A 25,464-nucleotide genomic window follows, 5' to 3' on the forward strand; every position below is an offset into this window, starting at 1 on the left:
CTCATTTGTAGTCATTTCCTGTGTCTAGCCCCAGTCCTAAGCAATCATTAATCTACCTCTGTCTCTATTGATTTGTGTTTTCCAAAGATTTCATATAAATGGAATCATACTGTATGTGATTTTTCATGATTGGCTTCTTTTGCTTAGTGTGTTTTTGAAGTCAGTCCATGTTGTAATATGTTCTAATCCTTCATTTATTTTTATTGCTGAATAGCATTCTACTGTATGGCTATAACCATGTTTTGTTTATCCATTTATTAGTTAGTAAACATTTGAGTGATTTCTAGTTTTAGGTATTATGAATAATGTTGTTCTAAACATTTTCCTATATGTCTTTGTGTGGACCTGTGTTTCCATTTCCCTTGAATACATTTGTGGTAAATTTATGTTTAACTTTTTAAGGAGTGGCTGTGTCACCATCAAAGTATGAGGGATCCAGTTTCTCCATATTCTTGCTAGCACTTGCTATTGTATGTCATTTTTATTATAGCCATTCTAAAGGTGTGCTATGATACCTCATTGTGGTTTTCAGTACATTTCCCTCATAGATATGTAAAAGTAAGCTTGATTTCTTTCTTTCATATACTGCTCACCCATTCTCTGGGTGTGCTTGTTAAGCATATCTTTAATTCTCTCTCTCATCTTCATGCCTATTGCTTTATTTCTTCATTGTTCTTGATTATTAGAATAGGCTCCAAACTGCTTTGCCTGATATCAGTTCCTCTGTAGGTTGCAATATATTTTCCACATTGCCATTCAAATGATTTTCAAGAACGCAGATGTGATCTTGTCTCTCCTCTGCTACAAATCCTTTAAGCCTTTAAGATAAAGTCTAGCACGTGGACCCTGTTTATTTTACAATACCTATTCCTGCCACTCTTTTCCCCCACCATCCTGCCTTCCTATAAATCCACACACACTCCACACACATATCAGGCACACATTCTGGCCTGCAATCTACCTGCAATTAACTTGAGTACATTAGGAATACATTTTTTCTTTTGTGCCTTTGAACATGCTGTTACCTCTATCTGGAATGTTCATCCATTTCTGTTCACAAACTTTTGCTCATTCTTCAAGATTCAGCACAAATAATACATCCTCTTGGAGTCTTTCCCTGATTCTTTTTAACAGTTAAGCTTTGTTTTTTGTGTATTAATATAGTGGCTTTATAGGTCTCTGTGAGACTATATTAGGATGAATTGAATGAAATTGTAATTTTTGTAAATTCAAATATGGTTTAAATGAGTCAGCCTAAAACATTTTTGTAATTACTTGTTTATGTGTCCATCATTTCTTAAAGATAGTAAGCTACTTGTTACATTTTTGTTGAGAGATAAATGAACAAATTGTTCTTAGAGACCAAAACTTTCATTTAGAGTAAAAAGTTAGCTTTAAAAATGTTAGGTTTCTGGGAAGCCTGGGTGGCTCAGTTGGTTAAGCATCTGCCTTCGGCTCGTGTCATGATCCCAGGGTCCTGGGATGGAGCCCCACATCAGGCTCCCTGCTCAACAGGGAGCCTGCTTCTCCCTCTGCCTGCTACTCCCTCTGCTTGTACTCTCTCTTGCTCTCTCTCTGGCAAACAAATAAATAAAATCTTTTAAAAAAAATGTTAGATTTCCTACTTTAGAATCACATAGACTCAAAGGTAAAGTTTATTTGCATTGTGCAAAAAATAATACCAAACCAACTGCCATGATACATCTCTGAATAATACATCTTGAATGTCATGGGTGAAGTCACAGACCATTATCTCTTATATAAGATTTAGTAGTCATTTTTCTTTTCTTTTTTTTTTAAGATTTTATTTATTTATGTATTAGAGAGCAGTGGGAGGAGCAGAGGGAGAGGGAGAAGCAGATTGTTTGCTGAGTGCAGAGGCTAATGTGGGGCTCTATCTTAAGACCCTGAGATTATGACCTGAGCTGAAATCAAGAGTCTTAATTGATTTAGTCACCCAGGCACCCCAAGATTTAGTGGTCATTTTCATGTTAGTGTACAGTATCATCGTTCTATAGTTCAAATAAAATAAAGTTTACCGATTTTTCATAAAAATACCATTTTTTTTTTTTTAGAGAGAGAGTGTGCTTGTGCATGGCGGGGAGAGGGGGAAGAGAGGGACAGAGGGAGAGGAAGAGAGAATCTTAAGCAGGCTTCACACCCAACATGGAGCCCCACTTGGGGCTTGATCTCACGACTCTGAGATCATGACCTGAGCTGAAATCAAGAGTCAGAAGCTTAAACGACTGAGCCACCCAGGTTCCCCAAAAATACCATTTTAAAATTCAAACACTGTAAGCTAACATGATTAAGATAGTCAACAGATAGATATGTATATGTGTGTGAGTATGTATATGTATACATATATAAAGATTATGTAGCTATGTAAAATTGCCCTTGAATGTGGGAAATAATATGCAATAATGAATTGTTTTTAGAGCATGGGATTATATGAGTTTATTTAAATATTTTCTTAAAAGAACAAATATAATAGTTTCAGTGTTACATCGAATAGTAATGTATGAATTGTGATTTTAGAAAAGATAACCATCTAAATGCTTTGCATACTTTAGATAATTATATGATGAAGAACCCTGTACTTCATTTAAACAAAATTATAGTTTTAGTAAACATTTTAAAATTATTTATTATTTTTAAAACTCATAGCTTTCTTTAATGCATATATTATTTTGCTGGTAGTTTTGTTGCCATCAATATTAATCATGTTCAGTAATTATATTCATTTCAAATTGAACATGGTGATATATGCTCTATTGGAACTATTACCTCTTTTTAGTTTTATAAGTTCTTGAAATCATCATTTATATAAATGTCATGTGCTTCAGAAGCAAATTCCTTTTTAAAAATACCCTATGGAACACTTGTCCATAAGTTTCCAGTTAAAATTCCTTTTCTCCACAACTTTACACAGCACTCTTGAATTATTCCATATGCAAAGATAAGGAGTCTAAATGATATGGGAAACAAAGGCAGAAGAAAAATTATTAAATTTCCTTACTGCCTACAGCCCACTGACGAGTCCCTGAAACAGGCAGAGTGACATTCCTCTAGGGACTCAACTGCCTCAATGTTGACACTTTGCTAAGGGCAAAAGGCAATCTTAACCCACTCTCCAGGATCCTGTAAGTCTACTTTAACATATAAAAATTCCTTTAGAAATTTCCTTTACCTCTAAACCCAAAATGCGTGTTGGCAATCACCCCCCAAGCATATGACCCACCGATATACATCTGAAGGGTCTCATGACTAAGGTTTTATTAGCCCATAATAAATGACTTTTCCCAACAATAGCTAGCCCCCTCAAGGTCCTGGAAACCTTGCTTACAAAATTCCTTAGAGACTTATGCTCTCCCTAACCCCCTCCCAACTTGAAAGTATATAATGGGCCACTCCTCATGACCCTAGTGCAGCTCTTTCTGCCCATGGGTCCTGTCCCCGTGCTTTAATAAAATCACCTTTTTGCACCAAAGACACCTCAAGAATTCTTTCTTCGCTGTCGGCTTCAAACCTAACATCTTTCCTACATCATAAAGAATGTGGTTTATTTTATAACTTTAAAAATTGGACAGTGATTTGAACGGGTAGCTTAGTACAAGTCCTTTTATGAATAAAATTCTGCTTCATTTGCAACTCTGAACATGAGAACTGAAAGGGGTGGTTCCCTTGGCTGGTGCCTGACCTCTGTGCACACCTTGGTCTTTGTCTCAACCTCGCCCACACTGCACACTGCAGCCATATAAATCTGATTTTCAGTATTTTATAAAATGCAAGGCACAGCTGTTGTAGGCTGCAGTATTGAAAACTTTTGAAACACTGCATATCCAACAAAATTTATTGTTTGTATGAATGTAAGTTTTTATTGAGGTAAGCTCTGTTTGTTTGGAAAAAGGTCTCATGCAGTGAGACAGTGATTGTTTCAAATTAAGTAGATTTAATTTCTCTCTCTGTCTCTGTCTCTCATTGCTTGTCTGTATGAGAAAGAGTGATTGGCTTTGCGAGAACCTGGGTATTACTCCTGTGTTAATAGGAAGTTGTTGAGATTTCTGTTACAAAGTCTTTCTGTCAGGAGTAAGTCACTTTATAAAATGAAATTGAGAGCTTGTAAATCACAGAGTATCCTTCATCTCTTCATATATATTTGTTAATTCCTTTGTTTCTGTTAGAGCAGATAACTTCACACATAAGCATGTCTTAACAGCTATTTGCTTTGCCAGATGCCAGACATTTTTTTAAATTTAGGCATATGTAGATTGGTAAAAATAATGTTCAATCTACAGGAAATTTAACAGTACTTTAATAAAAGTTTCAAAGTTTCTATAGAAATGCAAACCTTTTAAATGCTGTTAAAGATTTTTCTGTAGTGTATTTTTATCTATTTTTGATAAGCTGAAAAATTTGAAGTTATTCTGTTTAAAGTCAGATTAGAAATAGGCTTTATGAAAAAGTAAAAAGTCAATTCAGGTCATTCACTTTAATTTACTGAGTCATATCTTTTGTGTATAATCTTATATAGTATACTACTACATTAATAATGTTTATTAAAAATAAAGCTTGACTTTTCTGCAGAGAGATTTAAGATTACATTATTTAGGCAATCACTTACATTCAGTGTGTTTATACTGTTTAATGTTGATTTTTTAGTTTTTTATGTTTATTTTTTTTATTGATATGTATTAAGTATCCAAAAAATAGATTCCCTAACCAAAGAATTTTGTCACTAGCATATAATGTCTTAATTTTCATCATTTAAAAGTATATTGCTATTAGAATATTTGACTTTTATAATGCCTTCAATAAATAAATTCTCCTAAATTATTAATTTTAGGTGCTGTTTTTCAACCCTAAACTTTTGACCAAGAATGAAACTATTTAAAAATTAAGATGTCAACAGGTAATTTCTTGTAAATTTATACTTTTGTCAGTGGGTATCACATAGAAATAGAACCACCCCCACAAAAAGTGTATTAATGCAAATCTATATTTTTCCCTATCTAAAATTGTTCCAGAAATCTGAAATATTTTGGTTTTGAAAGATTACATTTTATAGCATGAAACTATTTTTAGACTTAACCATAAAACTATTTTATTTTATTGCTTTTTACTCATTGATAAATTCTAGCTTATTCTGTATGATATCAATTTTACAAGAGTAGGTGAAATCAAGATAACAAATAGATTCAGAGATAGTGATTCAAGTTAGATGAGCATTCTTCATAGATAAAATGCCAGATGTTGAGAACCTGGCTTGTTATAATCCAGTTAAAAATAAGGACATTAATTTCAGCTACAGGAAGCATTCTATGATAAAATTACACCCCACACCCTCAGTGGAAAACCCTATGTGATGATTTCCATGATTCTGATGTAATGTTAATTGGGATTTTATTTGTTACCCAAATTATTCCTGAAAAATGGTAAACATTATCTTATTAAAAGTTGTTTGATTATAAAGAAGCATGCCATTGTGTAAAAAAGAAAAAATCCAGAAGAATTAGTTCTGTTTGGTTTACTTTCTTTTTTCCCACTTAAGTTTTTTGTAATTGTTTTCCTCTTTACATTTTTATGCCTGTATAGTTACATTGTGGTGAAGCAGATTATTCTCAATTCTTAAGTAAAAGGAACATTTAAAATTTTTAAATTCTGGTGGTGGAAACATCTGGCTCAGTAACAATTATATATTAACAAGTTGAAACTTAGTGGGAAATAAATGCTAGATTATTTTTTTTGAATGCCAAACTTGAGTAATGCCCTTTTCTCCTTTACATGATTCTAGGTCATTTTCTAGACAGTTAGGAACCAACAATGTGCAATTTTAAAGCAATGAAATTCCCCCTTCAAGGCTGAAAGATAAAGTGTTCAGCAATTTGCTTTTCTAATTATAAACAGTAGTATAATTGATGTAGAAATATAGGTGAGGTTTGGTGGGGTAGGGTCTGGAGCTGACTGCCAAAAAAGAATTCTTGAGACATCTGCATGGGGACAGGACCCAGGGGCAGAAAGAGCTGCTGCAGGGGGATTGTGAAGGGTAGCTGATTATATACTTGGGGATTAGGGGAGGTAAGGAAAAGGGAGGATTTCAGAAGAACTTTCATATGCTAAAGAAGACCTACCAGATACCAGAAGCCTTGCCATTGTCAAGGTAAGGTTGTTTTTCCCTCTAGTAAGGCATTAACATTAAGGCAGTTTGGAGCTTCCTGGAGGAATGTCACATATATCCCACCCAGGAGTGGGGGGAGGGCGGAGGTTGCAGGGTGTCAGCCTGTGCTTTGTCCTCAGCTAGCCTTATGTTCCCTCATAATGATTCCGTGACTTCTATAGTTATGATGTGGTTTTGGAATATAGGTGAAGTTCATGGTGTGAGGTCCGGAGCTGACAACTAATAAAGAATTCTTGAGACGCCTTGGTGCAATATGGTAGTTTATTAAAGCACGGGGATAAGACCCACGGGCAGAAAAAGCTGCTGCCTTGGGTGTGTAAGGGGTGGCTGATTATATAGTATGGGTTTGGGAGAGGTAAGGAAAAAGGGAGGTTTTGAAAGAACTTTAATATGCCAAAGAGGATCTACAAGATAATGGAGGGATTGCCATTGTCAAGTTAAGGTTGTTTCTCCCTCTAGCAAACCATTAACATTAAGATAGTTGGGAGCTTCCTGGAGAAACATTACACTCTGCCCACTTCAAGTATCTGGATGGGCTGCAGGTTATAAGGACATTTAATTGTATCTGTATTTCCTTCTGGAAGCTAGGTTATTGATAGAAATGCTTTGTTCTTGTAGATTGCTAAGACATTTGTAAACTGAGGGAGACTCAGGTCTTGCAGGATTGTGATCTCTTTAATTATCTGTTTTTCCTTTCCTTAGCTTTAGGGCAGCCAGGAGTGCATTAGGAATGTTACATATATCCCATGGCAGGGGAGGGTTGTGAGGTGTCAGCTTCTGCTTTGTCCTCAGCTTGCCTTCTGTTCCCTCATCAGTTATTTCTAAGTTTTTCTATATAATGGTTTGGTCACCAGAAGTGAAAGAAAATAAAAAAAAATAGGTTTGGGGGAAGGAGGTGCAGGATGGAAGGAAGAAGAAGGTACCGTGGGAGACAAGGAAGGCAAAGAGATAAGGAAGGATAAAGGAGAGTTCAAAGATAAAGAAGGATGTAAGGATGGAGAAAGAAGGGGGGGGAGAAAAAGCAAGCAAGAGAGAAATGGAAGTTTATTTTTTCAATATTCTGAAAGTTTTGGCTGCATATCAATGACTAGGTTTTTAATTTTACTTTAGAACTTTAGATGTCTTTTCAGTTACCAGCTATTACCTAAAATCCTCTTGCATATCGAGACTTTGTAAGATTACTTTTTGGGTTTGTTGTTGTTGTTTTAAAGATTTTATTTTGATTTAATCTCTATACCCAACGTGGGGCTTGAATCCACAACCCCAGATCCAAAGTCACATGCTCTACCGACGTAGCCAGCCTGTAGTCGCATGCCAGGCGCCCCTGGGGTTTTCTTTTTTTTTTTTTTTTTTTCAGTTTAAATTTGTTATACATAGAAATATTTAGAAAGATAATTTTGGAAATCAATTTATTTCAATTATATAAATAATTTTCCCACAGCAGTTTCAGAGTTTAATGAATTTGGCACCTAAAAAGAAAAGAATTTAAATACACCTGTGGAACAGAGACGCTCAAACAAAGCTGCAGAATCTCAGTATTAAATGAGAAAGTTGCTGTTTACTTTAAGGTCCTAATTGCCTTTTAAAAATCTAGTGAATATAGAGATTCCCTATTTCTGTAATATAGCCTATAAATCTATTATAATTAATGGCCATATCCTTAAGACAGATTAATTTTTCCCTCAAAGGGCTAGAAATCCGTGCTTATCAAATAAGAAATAAGATTAAGTTCCTCATTTTTTTTTAAAGATTTTATTTATTTATTTGACAGAGAGAGACACAGCAAGAGAGGGAACACAAGCAGGGGGAGTGGGAGAGGGAGAAGCAGGGAGCTCCCTTCCCGCTGAGCAGGGAGCCCGATATGGGACTCGATCCCAGGACCCAGGGATCATGACCTGAGCTGAAGGCAGATGCTTAACGACTGAGCCACCCAGGCACCCCTAAGTTCCTCATTTTGAGAAGGAATTCTTCATTCTAATTGTTTTAATTTTAATTTATTTTTTTCTTCATTCTAATTTTTAGAATTGCTACTTCTTGATGAGGGAGCAGAAGGCTAGTTGAGGACAGGGCATAACCTGACACCTGCAATGTCCCCCCACCCCTGGGTGGGACATGTGTGACAGTCTTCCAGGAAGCTTCCAACTATCTTAATGTTAATGGTTTGCTAGAGGGGTAAACCACCTTGACAATGGCAATCCCTCCATTATCTTGTAGACCCTCTTTAGCATATGAAAGTTCTTTCAAAACCTTCCTTTTTCCATACCTCCCCCAACCCCATACTATATAATCAGCCACCCCTCACAACCCCAGGGCAGCAGCTCTTTCTGCCCATCGGTCCTATCCCCATGCTTTTTTTTTTTTTTTTTTTTAAGATTTTATTTATTTATTTGACAGAGAGAGACACAGCGAGAAAGGGAACACAAGCAGGGGCAGAGGGAGAAGCAGGCCTCCTGCCGAGCAGGGAGCCCAATGCGGGGCTCCATCCCAGGATTCTGGGATCACGACCTGGGCCGAAGGCCGAAGCCTAACGACTGAGCCACCCAGGCGCCCCTCTATCCCCGTGCTTTAATAAACCACCATTTTGCACCAAAGGTGTCTCAAGAATTCTTTCTTAGGTGTCAACTCCTGACATCACCCCATCGAACTTCACCTATATTCCAAAACCTCATTACTTCTAAGATACTTAGTTCTTTTGCTTGTTTGCTTTTCCCTGTTTAATTTATGTATGTGTTTAGATCACGAAGAGCCCTGTGGTCCCAGTCACAGGTCATTTTGCCTGAATGGAGGGATTTGTTATGTGGTACCTACTATTCCCAGCCCATTTTGTAGGTAAGTGAAATGGACTGATGTGGGGGAGGGTCATTTTATTTTTTACTATCTACTAACTTCTTTGAGAAGTGATAAATATTGAACAAAAAGTATAAGATGAAAAAGTGTGAGGAATGCTCTTCTTATTTATATAGAACAAAATTATACTTTTAAAACAAAAAGTAGCAAATCACAATCTTGCTCAAATTGTTTATTTTGAGAATTGGTGGTAGTTTCAAGCCTAATCCGATTTTTATAATAATCCATTTCAGTGAACTCTGTATGATTTTAGCAATTTAGGGAAGACACTCTATGTTTAATATTAATGACAAAACAGGTAGAGAATTCACTAATGTACAAAAGCCCAACATGAGACATTTTGCTGAGTTTAGAATACATAAATGCACAATTAACTGTTGGTGGAGTAGTTTTGGAATATAGGTGAGGTTCAGTGGGGTGAGGTCTGGAGCTGATGACCAAGAGTTCTTGAGATGTCTTTGGTACAAAATGGTGGTTTATTAAAGCACGGGGACAGGACCCTTGGGCAGAAAGAGCTGCTGCCCCAGGGTTGTTAGGGGTGGCTGATTTTATACTTGGCAGTTGAGAGAGGTAAGGAAAAGGGAGGTTTCAAAAGGATTATCATATTAAAGAAGACTCAACAGGATACCAGAGGCCTTGCCATTGTCAAGTTAAGGTTGTTTTCCCCTCTAGCAAGGCATTAACATTAAGACAGTTGGGAACTTCCTGGAGGAATGTCACATATCCCACCCAGGAGTGGGCGTGGGGGGAGGTAGCAGGGTGTCAGCTTGTGCTTTGTTTTTAGCTAGCCTTCTGTTCCCTTATCATTTGTATCAAAGTTTACATTTGATATATTAAAAAAATGAAGCATTAAGTTTTTCTAATGGTGTCAACAAATAAAAAAGAAGGCTGTCTTAGCTACTGTTGTTTTAAATAATATGATTTCACATTGGGAGTATATAGCCTGATCAATAAAAGACTTGAAAATAGTACTTGTTTAGCTGGCTTCCTTTGAGTTTGGTTAGATAGGATTTAAGGGGGAGATAATAAACTTTATTTATTTATCTATCTATCTACTTATTTATAAGATTTTTAAGAATTTATGAGAGAGACAGAGAGACAGAGAGAACAAGCAGTGGGCAGAGGGAGAGGGACAAGCAGACTCCCTGCTGAGCAGGAAGCCTGAAGTGGGGCTTGATCCCAGGACTCTGAGATCATGACCTGAGCAGAAGGCAGACCCTCAAGGGACTGAGTCACCCAGGCACCCCAATAAACAACTTCTATTTTTATTTTATTTTTTTTAAGATTTTATTTTATTTTTTGAAACAGAGACAGCAAGAGAGGGAACACAAGCAGGGGGAGTGGGAGAGGGAGAAGTAGGCTTCTCGCAGAGCAGGGAGCCGGATGTGGGGCTCGATCCCAGGACACTGGGATCATGACCTGAGCTGAGGGCAGACACTTAGCGACTGAGCCACCCAGGCGCCCCAATAAACCTCTTTTAATATGTGAATTAGCAACATATTACTACCAATGATGTCCGTAGACTTTAGTGGAGCTAACACCTAAACATCAAGATTTTTTGTGGCATGTGCATGAATTACTGTTTTTGTTCTTTAACTGAAATGAGAGGTATAAAATCTACATTAAAGATCTTTCTAAAGTAAAATTCATAGGAAAAGTGAAAAATAATTTTTGAGATTTAGTGTGGAGGAGGGGAGACAGAGAAATAACCTCATAATTATCTCAAGATGTTCTTAGAGGTTTCCCTATGGGAAGCAGTGACTAAGTATTTTTCCTCTCAAGTTAGTAAAGTGAAAAAGAAGGAGATAGAAGAACAAATCAACAATTGTTTTGTACCTACTAGGTGCCTCTACATTTTTCTTTCATCTTAAAATCTATTTACAAAAATATAATTTATGAATGATAAACTACTTTTTAAAAGTGCACAATTGAGGAATTTTGACAAATGTTTATACCCATGAAACCGCTACCACCATAACAACATACAGAACATTTGTATTACCCCACATTTGCTGACCACAGTTTTAATTTACATTTTCATGTTTCATCATGAAAAACCTTAGAGAAAAGGGGGAAAGAAGACCTAAGGAAATAGAAAAATAAGGAAAATGAGAAATTAACTGACCTGCCAAAGTCATACATGTAGGACTAAATTAAAGAAATGTCCTTGAGTACAATGTACAACTCCCAAGTTTCGCCTAATCTTACAGTATATTCATTCTGAATTCTTTCTAATGGGATAAGGCATGTGGTATTCATAAAATGGAACAAAAATACTCATCAGAACAAATATATTTCATAATTAAAAGATACTGACATTTGTATCTTGATTTTGGTAATGGCTACTTGGGTAAAAAGGCTGTCCTTTCTTCATTGACTTACTTTTGCACCTTTGTCAAAAATCAATTGATTCTACATGTATGGGTCTATTTCTGGACTATTGTATTCCATTGATCTATGTTTCTATCTTTCATGAATATCAAACCATCTTGATAACCATAACTTTATAATAAGTGAAATCAGGTCATGTGAGTCGTTAACTTTGTTCTTCGGCTCATTTATCTTTATCTTTCCTTTCTAGAAGACAGTATTTAATGTTAAACTTTTCCGAATATTTAGCTCCATATTACAAATTTTGTGGTCTGTTGTTCATTTCTAAGGTAGACATTTTTTCCAGTGTGATTTCTTCTTTTTTTTTAAGATTTTATTTATTTATTTGAGAGAGAGAATGAAAGAGAGAGAGCACAAGAGGGGGTAGGTCAGAGGGAGAAGCAGATTCCCTGATGAGCAGGGAGCCCGATGCGGGACTCGATCCTGCGACTCCAGGATTGTGACCTGAGCCGAAGGCAGTCGCTTAACCAACTGAGCCACCCAGGCGCCCTGTGATTTCTTCTTTAACCTGTGTGGGGTTGTTGTTGTTACCCTTTAACATTTATATCTAATTTAATTGCGTTGTGGTCACAGTACTTGGTCTATCCAGCTCTACCCTTACTATTTGTCTGTATACTAACGGTGTGTTTATACTGCACTGAATAAGTTGAAAGAAAGAATTAAGAGTACTGAAATTTGGAGAATCACTGAGATGGGAAGAAATGTAGTGTCTTACTTCAGGCTGCTATAGCAAAAAAAATCAGTCTGGGTGAATTATGAACAATAGAAATTTATTTCTCACAATTCTGGTGGCCAGAAATCTGAGATCAGGATGCTAGCATGATTGGGTTTTGGTGAGTGCATGCTTCCTGGTTTGCAGATTTATTTGGATACATCTTTTGATTGGCAGGAAGAGCTGGTAAGGAACCAGCTTTTAGACTGCAGAGCCATTCTGTGGGATTAGTACCCTCTGTGCAGTGTGGGTTGTGTAGCTTGGAGTTCAACACCCCGAAAGGAAGTGAAGTCAGGGAAGACACAGAAAAGGAAGGAATATACTGACTAAGGGTTAAGTTAAGTTGAATGGCAGATACATTTTAAATTATTATTTTATTTTATTTTTTTATTTTTATTTTTTTTAAAGATTTTATTTATTTATTTGACAGAGAGAGACACAACGAGAGAGGGAACACAAGCAGGGGGAGTGGTGGAGGGAGAAGCAGGCTTCCTGCCGAGCAGGGAGCCTGATGTGGGACTTGATTCCAGGACCCTGGGATCATGACCTGAGCCGAAGGCAAACGCTTAATGACTGAGCCACCCAGGCGCCCTAAATTATTATTTTATAAAAGTAATTGTTTTCCAATAATTTTAGGACTAGCTTGGACCTTCTTTTTTTTTTTTAAAGGCTTTTATTTATTTATTTTTTATTATTTTTTATTATTATGTTATCTTAATCACCATACATTACATCATTAGTTTTTGATGTAGTGTTCCATGATTCATTGTTGCATATAACACCCAGTGCTCCATGCAGAACGTGCCCTCTTTAATACCCATCACCAGGCTAACCCATCCTCCCTCCCCCCTCCCCTCTAGAACCCTCAGTTTGTTTTTCAGAGTCCATCATCTCTCATGGTTCATCTCCCCCTCCAATTTCCCTCCCTTCATTCTTCCCCTCCTGCTATCTTCTTTTTCTTCTTCTTCTTCTTCTTCTTTTTTTTAACATATAATGTATTATTTGTTTCACAGGTACAGATCTGTGATTCAACAGTCTTGCACAATTCACAGCGCTCACCATAGCACATACCCTCCCGAAAGTCCATCACCCAGCCGCCCCATCCCTCCCACCCCCCACCACTCCAGCAACCCTCAGTTTGCTTCCTGAGATTAAGAATTCCTCATATCAGTGAGGCCATGTGATACATGTCTTTCACTGATTGACTTATTTCACTCAGCATAACACCCTCCAGTTCTATCCACGTCATTGCAAATGGCAAGATTTTGAACAGTTGTGTTTTCATTTTCATTTGTTTCCATGAATTTTTTAAATTCTTCTTTAATTTCCTGGTTGACCCATTCGTTCTTTAGTAGGATGCTCTTTAGCCTCCACGTATTTGAGTTCTTTCCATCTTTCCTCTTGTTACTGAGTTTGAGTTTCAAAGCACTGTGGTCTGAAAATATGCAGGCAATGATCCCAATCCTTTGGTACCAGCTGAGACCTGATTTGTGACCCAGGATGTGATCTATTCTGGAGAATGTTCCGTGTGCGCTAGATAAGAATGTGTATTCTGTAGCTTTGGGATGGAATGTTCTGAATATATCTGTGAAGTCCATTTGGTTCAATGTGTCATTCAAAGCCCTTATTTCCATCTTGATCTTCTGCTTGGATGATCTGTCTATTTCAGTGAGGGGGGTTTTAAAGTCCCACTAATACAATCATTGTTTTATTGTCAATGTTTTTCTTTGATTTTGTTATTAATTGGCTTATATAATTGGCTGCTCCTATGTTCGGGCTATAAATATTTACAATTGTTAGATCTTCTTGTTGGATAGACCCTCTAAGTATGTTATGGTGTCCTTATCTCTTATTACAGTGTTTGGTTTAAAATCTAATTTGTCTGATATAAGGATTGCCATCTGAGCATTCTTTTGATATCCATTAGCATTATAAATGTTTTACCACCACCTCACTTTCAATCTGGAGGGTCTTTGGGTCTAAAATGAGTCTGTTGCAGACAGCATCTTGATGGGTCTTTTTTTTTTTTTTTAATCCAATGTGATAGCCTGTGTCTTTTGATTGGGGCATTTAGCCCATTTATATTCAGGGTAACTGTGGAAAGATATGAATTTAGTGCCATTGTATTGCCTGTCAGGTGACTGTTATTGTATATTGTCTCTGTTCCTTTCTGGTCTGTGTTACTTTGGGGCTCTCTCTTTGCTTAGAGGACCCGTTTCAATATTTCTTGTAGGGCTGGTTTGGTGATCGCAAATTCTCTTAGTTTTTGTTTGTCCTGGAAGCTTTTTATCTCTCCTTCTATTTTCAATGACAGCCTAGCTGGATAAAGTATTCTTGGCTGCATATTTTTATCATTTAGTACCCTGAATATTTCATGCCAGTCCTTTCTGGCCGGCCGGTTCTCTGTGGTTGGGTCTTCTGCCAATCTTATATTTCTACCATTGTAGGTTACAGACCTCTTGTCCTGAGCTCCTTTCAGGATTTTTTTTTTTTTTTAAGATTTTATTTATTTGACAGAGAGAGACACAGCGAGAGCAGGAATATAAGCAGGGGGAGTGGGAGAGGGGGAAGCAGGCTTCCCATGGAGCATGGAGCCCGATGCAGGACTCGATCCCAGGACTCTGGGATCATGACCAGAGCTCAAGGCAAATGCTTAACGACTGAGCCACCCAGGCGCCCCAGGATTTTCTTTTGTCTCTGAGATTTTTAAGTTTTACTATTAGATGTCAGGGTGTTGACCTATTTTTATTGATTTTGAGGAGGGTTCTCTCTGCTTCCTGGATTTTGATGCTTGTTTCCTTCCCCAAATAAGGGAAGTTATTTGCTCTAATTTGCTCCAATATACCTTCTGTCCCTCTCTCTCTTTCTTCTTTTTCTGGGATCCTAGTTACTCTAATATTGTTTTGCTTCATGGTATTACTTATCTCTTGAATTCTCTCTTCGTGATCCAGTAGTTGTTTATCTCTCTTTTTCTCAGCTTCTTTATTCTCCATCATTTGGTCTTCTATATCACTAATTTTCTAGTCTGTCTCATTTATCCTAGCAGTTAGAGCCTTCATTTGTAATTACACCTCATTAATAGCCTTTTTATTTTGACTTGGTTAGATTTCATTTCTCCAGAAAGGGATTCTCTAGCGTCTTTTATGCTTTTTTCATGCCCAGCTAGTATTTTTATAATCGTTATTTTGAAGTCTAGTTCCTACATCTTACTAATATCTGTATTGAGTAGGTCCCTGGCAGTTGGTACTGCCTCTTGTTCTATTTTTTAAGGTGTTTTTCCATTTTGTTATTTTGTCGAGAGAAGAATAGATGAACGATAGAACAAAATGCTAAAAGGGTAACAACAATCGCAGGGAAATATACACTAAGGAAACCAGAAGAGACCCCAAACTGGGGGGAAAGAAAAAGAGAGAGAGAGAGAAAAAAAAATATGATCAGGCTGGTGAATAGCACAGTACCACACACTAGATTTTGGGTGTATTTTAGTCTGTTAGAAGAAACTGCATCCCAAAATTTTAAAGAAAGAAAAACTTACATATATGCAAAAATAATGTAAATATAATGAAGAGATGGAACATAAGTGTAAAAATGAAAATTTTTAAAAGATTTTAAAAAATAAGTTGGTTGAAAAAAGAAAGAAGAAAATATTAAAAAAAGAGAGAGAATGTGATCAGGTGGGTGAATAGAACAGTGCCATACACTCGATTTTGCGTGTATTTTGGTCTCTTAGGAGAGACTGCATCTCAAAATTTTAAAGAAAGAAGAACTTATGTATATACAAAAAATAAGGTTAAATATAATGAAGGGTTAGAATATGACTGTAAAAATGAAAATTAAAAAAGATTTTAAAAAAGGAATTAATAAGACGGTTGAAAAAAAGAATAATTCAGAAAAAAGGAAAAGAAAAAACTAAAGAAAATCTAAAAAATCAAAGTCAAAAATCTAAAGAATCATGAGAAAAAACCTATGAATTCTATTTGCTATATTCCCCTTGCGTTGGAATTTTGCAGTTCTAGGTGATCGGTAAACTTGGTCTTGGCTGGATGTTCTTGCTGATCTTCTGGGGGAGGGCCTGTTGCAGTGATTCTTAAATGTCTTTGCCAGAGACGGAGTTGCACTGCCCTTGCCAGGGGCCAGGCTAAGTAATCTGCTCCTGTTTGCTCTGTGGCTTTTGTTCCCTGAAGGCTTGCTGCGCAGCTTTAGAGGATGAGAATGAAAATGCTGGCCTCTGAATCTCTGGCCCCGGAGGAGCCGAGAGCTTGGGGCCCCACTCCTCAGTGTGTCCTCAGAGAATAAGTAGTCGGTCACTCCTCTCTCCCTGGTCTCTATTCACACACCGTGCTCACCCGGCCTGTGACTGCATGTTTCTGTCTCTGGCACATGACCCTGTTTGGAGTTTCCAAACCCAGCAGACTCCTGTGGTGCGTTCTGGCACCGCTCTTCCTGGGGGAGGAAGGGGACTCTCCCTGGTTCTGCTGCTTGTTGGGCTCCCGCTAGAGAGCCATGGGCCAACTGTGCCGAGGATCACGGTTTATGGCAACCCGAAGCTGAGAGCCCATTGTTGGGCTCTCTCTTTGCGGCTGGCTTCCCTGCTCTAATACCTGGGAGCTCTGCCACACTCAAGACAGCCCCGGTCTTCCTGTGGCCCTGAGGGTCCTGAGACCACACTGTCCCAGTGAGGGTTCCACACCGCTCCCCACCACTTTGCCACCAGAGCAACGTCCCTCACCAGAGCCGTCTTCTAAATGTTCCAATTTTGTGCTCTGCTTCTCTATCACTTTCCGGTAGCCAGCTGACAGAGGCTCCCTCTCCCCGAAGTCTATCTTCACATATATCACCTCTGATTCGCTTCTCTGTAGGTTGTCATACCTTGCAGAAAATGGTCGCTTTTCTGTTCATTCTCCAGTTGAATTTTAGGTGTTCAGAATGTTTTGATAACTATCTAGCTGAGTTCCTGGGGCCCAATGAAATTTAGGTCTCCTACTCCTCCACCATCTTGGACTACGAGCTCAGTAAATAACTTTTATGCAGTGATTAGGATTTTGTTTTAACTTTTTATGTGGTTATTAATGAATTGCAAATAAAAAAGAAAATGACCTGAAGCAAACATTAAAAAAAAAAAGAAAGGCAGTATAAATGACAATATAAATATATATATGAAAGTATGATTATTATTCACCATAACTCAATTTGGAGGTTTATATGAATTCTAATATTTTTTTAATTATCCATTTTTTCTGGTATTGTAGTAAAAGATATATAACATAAAGTTACCATTTTAACCATTTTATTTATTTATTTATTTACTTACTTTTCAAAAAGATTTAATTTATTTGAGAGAGAAAGAGAGCATAGAGGGAAAGGGAGAGTGAGAGAGGCAGACTCCCTGCTGAGCAGAGAGCCCTATGCGGGGCTCGATCCCAGGACCCTGGGATCATGATCTGAGCTGAAGACAGACCCTTAACCACCTGAGCCACCCAGGTGCCCCCATTTTAACGATTTTTAAATGTGCAGTTTAGTGATATTAAATGTATTCACGTTGTACAACCATCACCACTCTCCAGCTCCAGACATTTTCATCATTCCAAACTGAAATCATACCCATTAAACAATAACTCCTTATTTCCCCTTCCTACTGCCTTTGATAGCTATCATTCTACGTCTGTTTCTATGAATTTGACTCTTCTAGATACCTCTTGTAAGTGGAATTATACAATAGTTACCTTGTGTGTTTGGCTTATTTTACTAAGTATGTCTTTAGGGTTCACCCATGTTTTAGCATATTGAAAGGTTTCCCTCTTTTTAAAAACTGAATCATATTCTATGTACGTAGGTACCATATTTTGTTTATCCATTCATCTATGAGGGACATTTGAGTTGTTTCCACCTTTTGGCTATTCTGAATAATGCTGCTATGAACATGAGTGTACAAATATCTCTTCAACATCCTGCTTTCAACACTTTGGTATAAATACTCTGACGTGGAATTACTGGATTATCTAGTAATTCCATGTTTAACTTGAGGCCTTGCCATACTGTTTTAACAGTCGCTGCACCATTCTACATTCCCACCAGCAGTGCAAACAAGTTCTAATGTCTCCACATCCTTACAAACACTGTTTTCTAGTTTTTGTGGGTTTTTTTGAGAATAGCTTAACGGATATGAATGTGTTTATTGTCCATCTGTAGATCTTCTTTGGAGTAATGTCTATTTAAGTCCTTTGCCCATACTTTAATTGCATTTTTGTTGTTGTTGTTGTTGTTGTTGTTGTTAAGTGTTAGTTCTCTATAAATTCTGGGTATTAGTTCCTTACCAGATATGTCATTTACAGATATTTCTCCCATCCTGTGGATTGCCTTCTTACTCTGCTCATAATGCTATTTCATGCACAGAAGATTTTAATTTAATTTAATTTTTAAAAAGATTTTATTTATTTAAATGAGAGAGAGAAAGTGAGAGAGCACGAGTGGGGTGAGAGGTAGAGGGAGAAGCAGGCTCTCCGCTGAGCAGGGAGCCCGATGCGGTTCTCAGTCCCAGGACTCCAGGATCACTACCCGAGCCGAAGGCAGACACTTAACTGACTGAGCCACCCAGGTGCTCAGAAGATTTTAATTTTAAGTCCTCTTTTTCTATTTTTTCTTTTGTTGTCTATGCTTTTGTTGTCATATGTAAGAAATCATTGCCAAATTCTATGTCATGAAACTTTTTCTGTTTTCTTCTAAGAGACTTTTTTTTTTTAAAGATTTTATTTACTTATTTGACAGAGAGAGAGGGAAAGATAGCACAAGCAGGGGGAGCAGGAGAGGGAGATGAGATTCCCTGCTGAACAGGGCCCAACTCGGGACTCGATCCCAGAATCCTGGGATCATGACCTCACTCGAAGGCAGACACTTAACGGACTGAGCCACGCCTGGGTCAGTCTTCTAAAAGTTTTATAGTTTTAACTCTTATGTTTAGGAATGTGATGTATTTTGAGTTAAATTTTGTATATAGTGTAAGGTAAGGTCTTTGGCATGTCAATATTGAGCTTTCCCAAAACATTTGCTTTGCTGAAAAGACTCTTTTTTTTCCCCATTGAATGGTCTTTGCACCGTTCTTGAATTGACCCTATACGTGAGGGTTTATTTGGGGGCTCTCTATTCTATTCCATTGGTCTATATGTTTGTCCTTATGCCTGTGCCACATTGTTTTGATTACAGTAGCTTTGTAGTAAGTTTTGAACTTGGTAAGTGTTAGTCTTCCAACTTCCTTATTCTTCATGATTGTTTTGTCTATTAGGGCTCCCTGAAATTTCATATGAATTTTAGAATGGGTTTCTATTTCTGTGAAAAACATCTATTTGATTTTTATCAGATTATCTTGAGTACTCATATACGTAGTTATTTTTGTGTGTGTGTGTGTCAGACATTGTGTATGAAAACTGGAGATATTTTAAGGCTCTTGATGATATTCCTTTAAAGAGGATTTACATCAACTTCTGGCAGATGGTTAGAGGCACTAGTAATCATAGATTACCTACTAATCAGTGATTGAGATAATTCAAAGCCACTGCATGGACAAGTCTATCTGGTTCACCATTTTATCTAAGATAAATTTGGGAATTAACTTTGTCAACTTCCAAAAAGTCCTGCAAGTATTTTGATGGGTAATGAATCTTTAGGTCAGATATGAGAACTGACTTCTTTTTTTTTTTTTAAAGATTTTTTCTTTATTTATTCATGAGAGACAGAGAGAGAGAGGCAGAGGGAGAAGCAGGCTCCCAAGGAGCAGGGAGCCCGATGCGGGACTCGATCCCAGGACCCTGGGATCATGACCTGAGCCAAAGGCAGACGCTTAACCGTCTGAGCCACCCAGGCGCCCCGAGAACTGACTTCTTAATAAAGTGAAGACTTCTAATTCATGAGCATGTTATGTACCTTGATTTATATATGTGTTCCTTTTTTTTTTTTTTTAAGATTTTGTTTATTTGTCAGAGAAAGAGAGCACGTGAGCGGGGGGAGGGGCAGAGGGAGAAGCAGGCTCCACACTGAGTGAAGAGCCCCATGCGGGACTCGATTCCAGGACCCTGGGTTCATGACCTGAGCTGAAGGCAGATGTTTAACCTACTGAGCCACCCAGGCATCCCTATTTATGTTTTCTTAAGTTTCTTTCTGCAGTATCTATTTAGTGGTCTTAGTGTGGTGGCCTTGCATATCTTTCATTAGTTTTTTAAAAATTGCTATTTTAATATTTTTGGATGATATTTTCAGTGGCATTTAAAAAATTCATTTTCCTAATGCTAACTGCTTGTATATGGAAATAAAATTATTTTTATACTGATTTTATGTAAAATGGTCTTGCTGAATTCATTTATTAGTTATGATAGTTGTGTATGTAAATAGTGCTATAAAATCTACAATCTTGTCATTTTAAAAATGGCAGTTATGCTTCTTTCTATCCAATCTTTATCTTTCCTCTCCTTTTTCGCTGCATTGCATTGGCTAGAATCTATAGTATTTTTATTGAATAGAAGTGGTGAGAATGCTCATCCTTGCCTTATTTCTCATTTTAAGGAAAGAAAGCTCAATATTTCATCATTAAGTATGATATCAGCTGTAGTTTTTTTTTTATATCCTTTAACAGATTTAGGAAGGTCCCTTTTATTCTTTGCCGAGAGTTTTATCATGAATGAGTTTCATATTTTATCAAATGCTTTTTTTGTGCCTATCAAAATGGTCATATGATTTTCTTCTTTTATTTGACTAATATGGTAAGCTACATGAATTTTTTTTTTTTACATTTTATTATGGCATGTTTATGGTATATTTCATACCTGTATATTTAAAGTGTACAGTTTTGAGTTTTGACTCAAAAGTATAGAGCCATGAAACCACATGCACAATCAAGATAAAGAACATATCCATCATCTCAAAGTTTCCTAATTCCCCTTTGTCATTCATTATTTCTTACCATCCCTGTGTGAGCATAGAGTAGAAACAAAAATTATATAATTTGATTTTATATTTACATATTTACAACTAGTCTGATGCATTCACCTCCACAAGAGTAATAATCTTGCCTACCACTGTAATTGTAATACTTGAAGTCTTGGCCACAACTTTCTGTTGGGCAGTGTTTAGAAGGGTACTACTAATGTTCCCCTTTGAGCCTTTCCTTTCCCTTGTTGACCAACAACTCCTCCTTTCTTTAAATATGTTAATGAATGTTCAGTCAGTCTCCATTGTTTAAAAGACTTTTGCTTTGTTCAAGTCTGATTCATTGACTTTATAATTTAACTTGCATTAAGTAATCTTGTTTCCTTCATTTCTAAGTATTACTGAGCATCTCACAGTTGCTCCCTTGTATTTGATAACAATCTAAAGACAGTGGAAGTGTATTATGAGTGTTACATATTCTTGAATTGCTTATTTTTCTTTAAGTATCCTTTTTCTAGTCCCCGTCTTTCAGGAATATGATTCTTGTGTCTAGTACACCATTCTTCTGCTTTAGTCTTAGAAAAAATACTTAAATTTTAAATCCCTAAGGTCCTTTCAAGCTTGATCATCATCAATATAAATTCTGGTTAAAACCATTTGCTTTGTGTAAACCTGGAGTAGCTCATATCAGGCTTAAACTACTTCCCTTTAAAGGTAAAAATTATAAACTCTGTACAAACATAAATAACACTGTACAAGGGCATTGGAGAGTAACTAAAAGTAGCAGAAACAGAAAAAGTGTTCACACTTTGGAGAAGGGAATATCACTGGGTGAGTTTCCAATTTTTATGGTTATTTGCATGAGATGAAGCCCTAATAAGTGCCACTTAAAGTGGATAAAACTGAATAGAAACTCCAGGTAATCATCAAAGCTGGAAATTGATGAGGGACATCCTGGAGAGAGCCATAGAGCAGGAACCCAACCTCTGTATGTAAATTGCCCAGATGTCTGGTTTATCCTGAACCTGTATGCATAGAGAAAATTGCAGAAGGCCCTGCTAAGGCTAAGAAAAATAGAATAGAGATTTCGGCTGCTGCCACAATAGGGGAGACAGAGTTTAGAGTTTCAGTTAAGCCAGGTTATCCTACTGTTAAAGCAAAGAATTAGTACTGTAGGGAGGGACATAAAATCTAGACTCTCTCTAGGAAAGAGATCAAAAGTCAGGAGACTGACATGACTAGAATTCGTGGGTTAGAATGCAAGAGAAAAAGAAGCTGTCTAGAGAAAGAGTTCCAGAAATCTGCATAGTGATTCATTTTGCGTATCTTACTGAATTCTGTGTTGCACGTGTGTAGTATGTAGTGTGGCGTGAAAGTGTACAGTGCTGGGCAAGGAAATACTGCGACCTATAAGCTGAACAATTCGCAGAGCTAAGGCAGCATTCAGGTATGTTTAAGCTCCAACCAGCCAGAATGGAGTGTCCAACTCAGAGCATTCAGTTGAGCGACTCTTTGGTATTAGGGCTAACATAGGTCTAAAGACTAGTTACCCCAAAAAAAGCTGTAATAAAAGCTTGAAAGGATCAGTTCAGTTCATAAGTAACTTAACTGCCTCCCAAAGCAAAGTCCAACACTCTTTAAAGGAAGACAACAAAAGCCAGCACTCAAGGACATTCATATTGTTCAGCAAGCAATAAAAAATTACTAGATATATAAAGAAGCAGGAAAATATGACTAAGAAATCAGAAGAAGCAGACCTAGAAATGCCAGAGATTAGGTCACTAATAAGGAATTAGCAGGCAAGAGTTTTAAAACAATTATAATATGTTATGAATTTAAAGGAAAACCTGAACCGAAGATCGAAGTAGATTTCTAAAAGTTGAAAAGTATAATATCTAAAACGAAAAGTTCACTGGATTGACTTAACAATTAGATGCTAGAAAATCAAGATCAGTGCAATAAAAACTTTCCAAAATAAAGTACAGAGAGAAAAAAGACTAAAGAACAGAGCTTCAGTGACCTGTGGGACAATATCAAGAGATGCAACATATATGTGATAAGGAATCACAGAAAGGAAAGGAAACAGAAAAAAATATTTGAAGGAGTAATAGCCAAAAAGTCAGTTCACATTCTAAGATTTTTACAGATGAGCAAAAGCTGAGAGCATTCATTATTATTAGGTGTCACTATACAATGTTAAAGGAAGTTCATCAGCAAAAGTAAACAAACCAGATGGAAACTTGGATCTACACAAAGGAATGGAGAGAGCAGAAATATGATATTCTTGGCAGTTCAAAGGATCCACATTGCTTTGAGTTGAAGCAGAAGTGGCACTCTTGTAGCTTAAGAAATTGGTGCAGGATTTTGTGTTTCGCACCTTCTAGAATAAATTCACATCTTTGGTCACTAACCCAGAATCTTTGTGGTGCCTTTGTGTAGACTGTCTCTTTCCAGTTAGCTTCTCCTGATATAAAAAAGGACATAGATTTGTTGATTCAGATTGGAGCTAATATCACTTGTTGGGTCCTTGGCATCATCCATTTTATACCAGTTATAGAGTTAATGTCCAGTGTGACATATAGAACATAAACAGTTCTCTATTTATCTAGGACCTGTGTTTGTCAAGAGACTCAGGAAATTTCATATGCTAAAAAGCTTTGTCACCTATGAAATCTGGGAAATGTTTCAACACAAAAGAAAGAACATTAGAAGGAATTGTGTAAGAGTCAATCTCTTTGAGGCTGGCCCCCTCTTTGACACATACTGTAATTGTAGAACTTCTCCCACCTAGCTGCTCAGTCTTTATACATGTTACAAAGCTTGGTTCACATTCTGAACTGCCTTGATAGCCAGGGTAATGTTAAGGTCACTATCAAACAACTTGGTGATGGAGGCACTTTGAGAACTTTAGAACATCTGTCTATTATTGTCACCAAACATGCTGCTTATATGGCATCCATGGTACCTCTGAAATTCATGTATATTTTCTTGCTCTTGATTATTGAAGCATCTAAGTAGTGTTGAATGTCACAGATGTCATAATGTGATCTGAAGACTCCTTGCTAATAACAGGTTTTAGAGTGTTCTTTGAACAGCATATAACTGGCAATAGGTGGTATGTATGTCATATTCTGCAGTGTTGTGTTCACATGGCAGTGGTTACCCATATACTAGAATAGCCATTTCCTGTGGGTTCCATTGTTAGTAGAAGTGGAGAATGGATTTTGGGAGACAAATCATTCTCTCCCACAAACTATCCAAATATATATTGAAACCATTCTCACCTATGCTCCCATCCAATTTGAAGCCTAGATCTCTGGGTAACATAGTTTTATCCAGAAGATCCAGATTTGGCTCCTTATCCAGCAATCAGTAAACTAAAAGTTGTTAGCCATCCCTTCCCTTTTATACATACAATGTGGCATGGGAATGGGATAAATTCCAAATATAGAAAAATAGGAAAAATAATAGGAAACATAAAATAGTTACTGGTCCATAGCAGTTATCATATTCTCCTTAATAAAAGTTGTGAAACCCTCCTGCTCTGAAGTGAAGTAAATCCCTTAGTTAGCCATTCTGGAAGCTCCTCTGGGAGGACCTGGCAAATCACTTGACCTCTATGGCCCCTGGTTCTGCCCTGTTGGATTGGTCTTCCTTAAGCATATTTCTAAGGCCACTGCTGAGGTAGTCACTGCAGAGTATGTCCTGTAGGGGAGAGAAAACAATCTTTTTCCTCTACCCATCTTAGATTCATTGCTTGGAGCCCTGAAAATTAGACTGACAAAAGATTAACAAGAGAAAAACAAATGGAAGTTTATTAATGCATACATAGCACATACAAATGAGAGTACCCAGTGATGCATAATTAAAAGGAATAGTTAGAACCTGGGGCTTATATAGCATCTGAACAACGGACAATAAATTTGTAGAAAAGTGACAAGACAAAGAGAAAGGGATTTTAGGCTTTAAAGGGTGGCACTCCATGGGAAGGTAAATATATGGGGAAAACTAATGAAGGGTAAGGGCTAGTTAGTAAGCTTTGTTATATAGATTCCTCTGGTGTCACCTCCAGGTTGATAAGAGTCTAGAGCTGTCTCTGGTGACTAACAATACTCCTAATCTTCCTGGTAGAGAAGGGGAGGGCAGAGAGTTTTTCTTGTGACTATTTCTTCTCAATTGCCTTCAGCTCAAAATAATCCTTATGTCAGAGTGGCATATTTTGGGGTGGCATATTCTGCTACCATTCATCCTTCTTGGGGACTACAGAGTTTCATCATACTTCCTGCTGTTTAGATTTGGATGTCTAGGGATTGCTAAAGGATTTGAATGGGGCTTTTACAGGTCAGGCTTGTGGGTTTCTTTGGTAATGCAATCCACTCAAAAATTTACTAGGCTCTAGATATTTCTCTATTTTTACTCA

The 25,464-nt window shown here is 37.2% G+C and overlaps 1 protein-coding gene across 9 annotated transcripts in view; it reads left to right on the forward strand.

The window, feature by feature from the left end:
• NRG4 (neuregulin 4) overlaps positions 1 to 25,464 on the forward strand; it is a 171,720-nt gene that overhangs the window by 51,559 nt on the left and 94,697 nt on the right. For 8 of the 9 annotated variants that reach the window (XR_004301062.1, XR_004301067.1, XR_004301063.1 and 5 more), the window contains 2 exons: positions 4,847 to 4,912; positions 8,914 to 9,007. Coding sequence is in view for 1 of the 9 variants with exons in the window: in XM_032417992.1 (XP_032273883.1) it covers positions 8,904 to 9,007 (104 nt within the window). In the remaining 8 variants the exon portion in view is untranslated. Of the gene's footprint in view, positions 1 to 4,846; positions 4,913 to 8,903; positions 9,008 to 25,464 lie in introns of those variants that run through there. The other variant, XM_032417992.1, reaches the window with a different exon arrangement.

This window comes from Phoca vitulina, unplaced genomic scaffold (assembly GCF_004348235.1).
Source record: "Phoca vitulina isolate PV1807 unplaced genomic scaffold, GSC_HSeal_1.0 scaffold20, whole genome shotgun sequence".
In the NCBI taxonomy this organism is placed as follows: domain Eukaryota; kingdom Metazoa; phylum Chordata; class Mammalia; order Carnivora; family Phocidae; genus Phoca; species Phoca vitulina.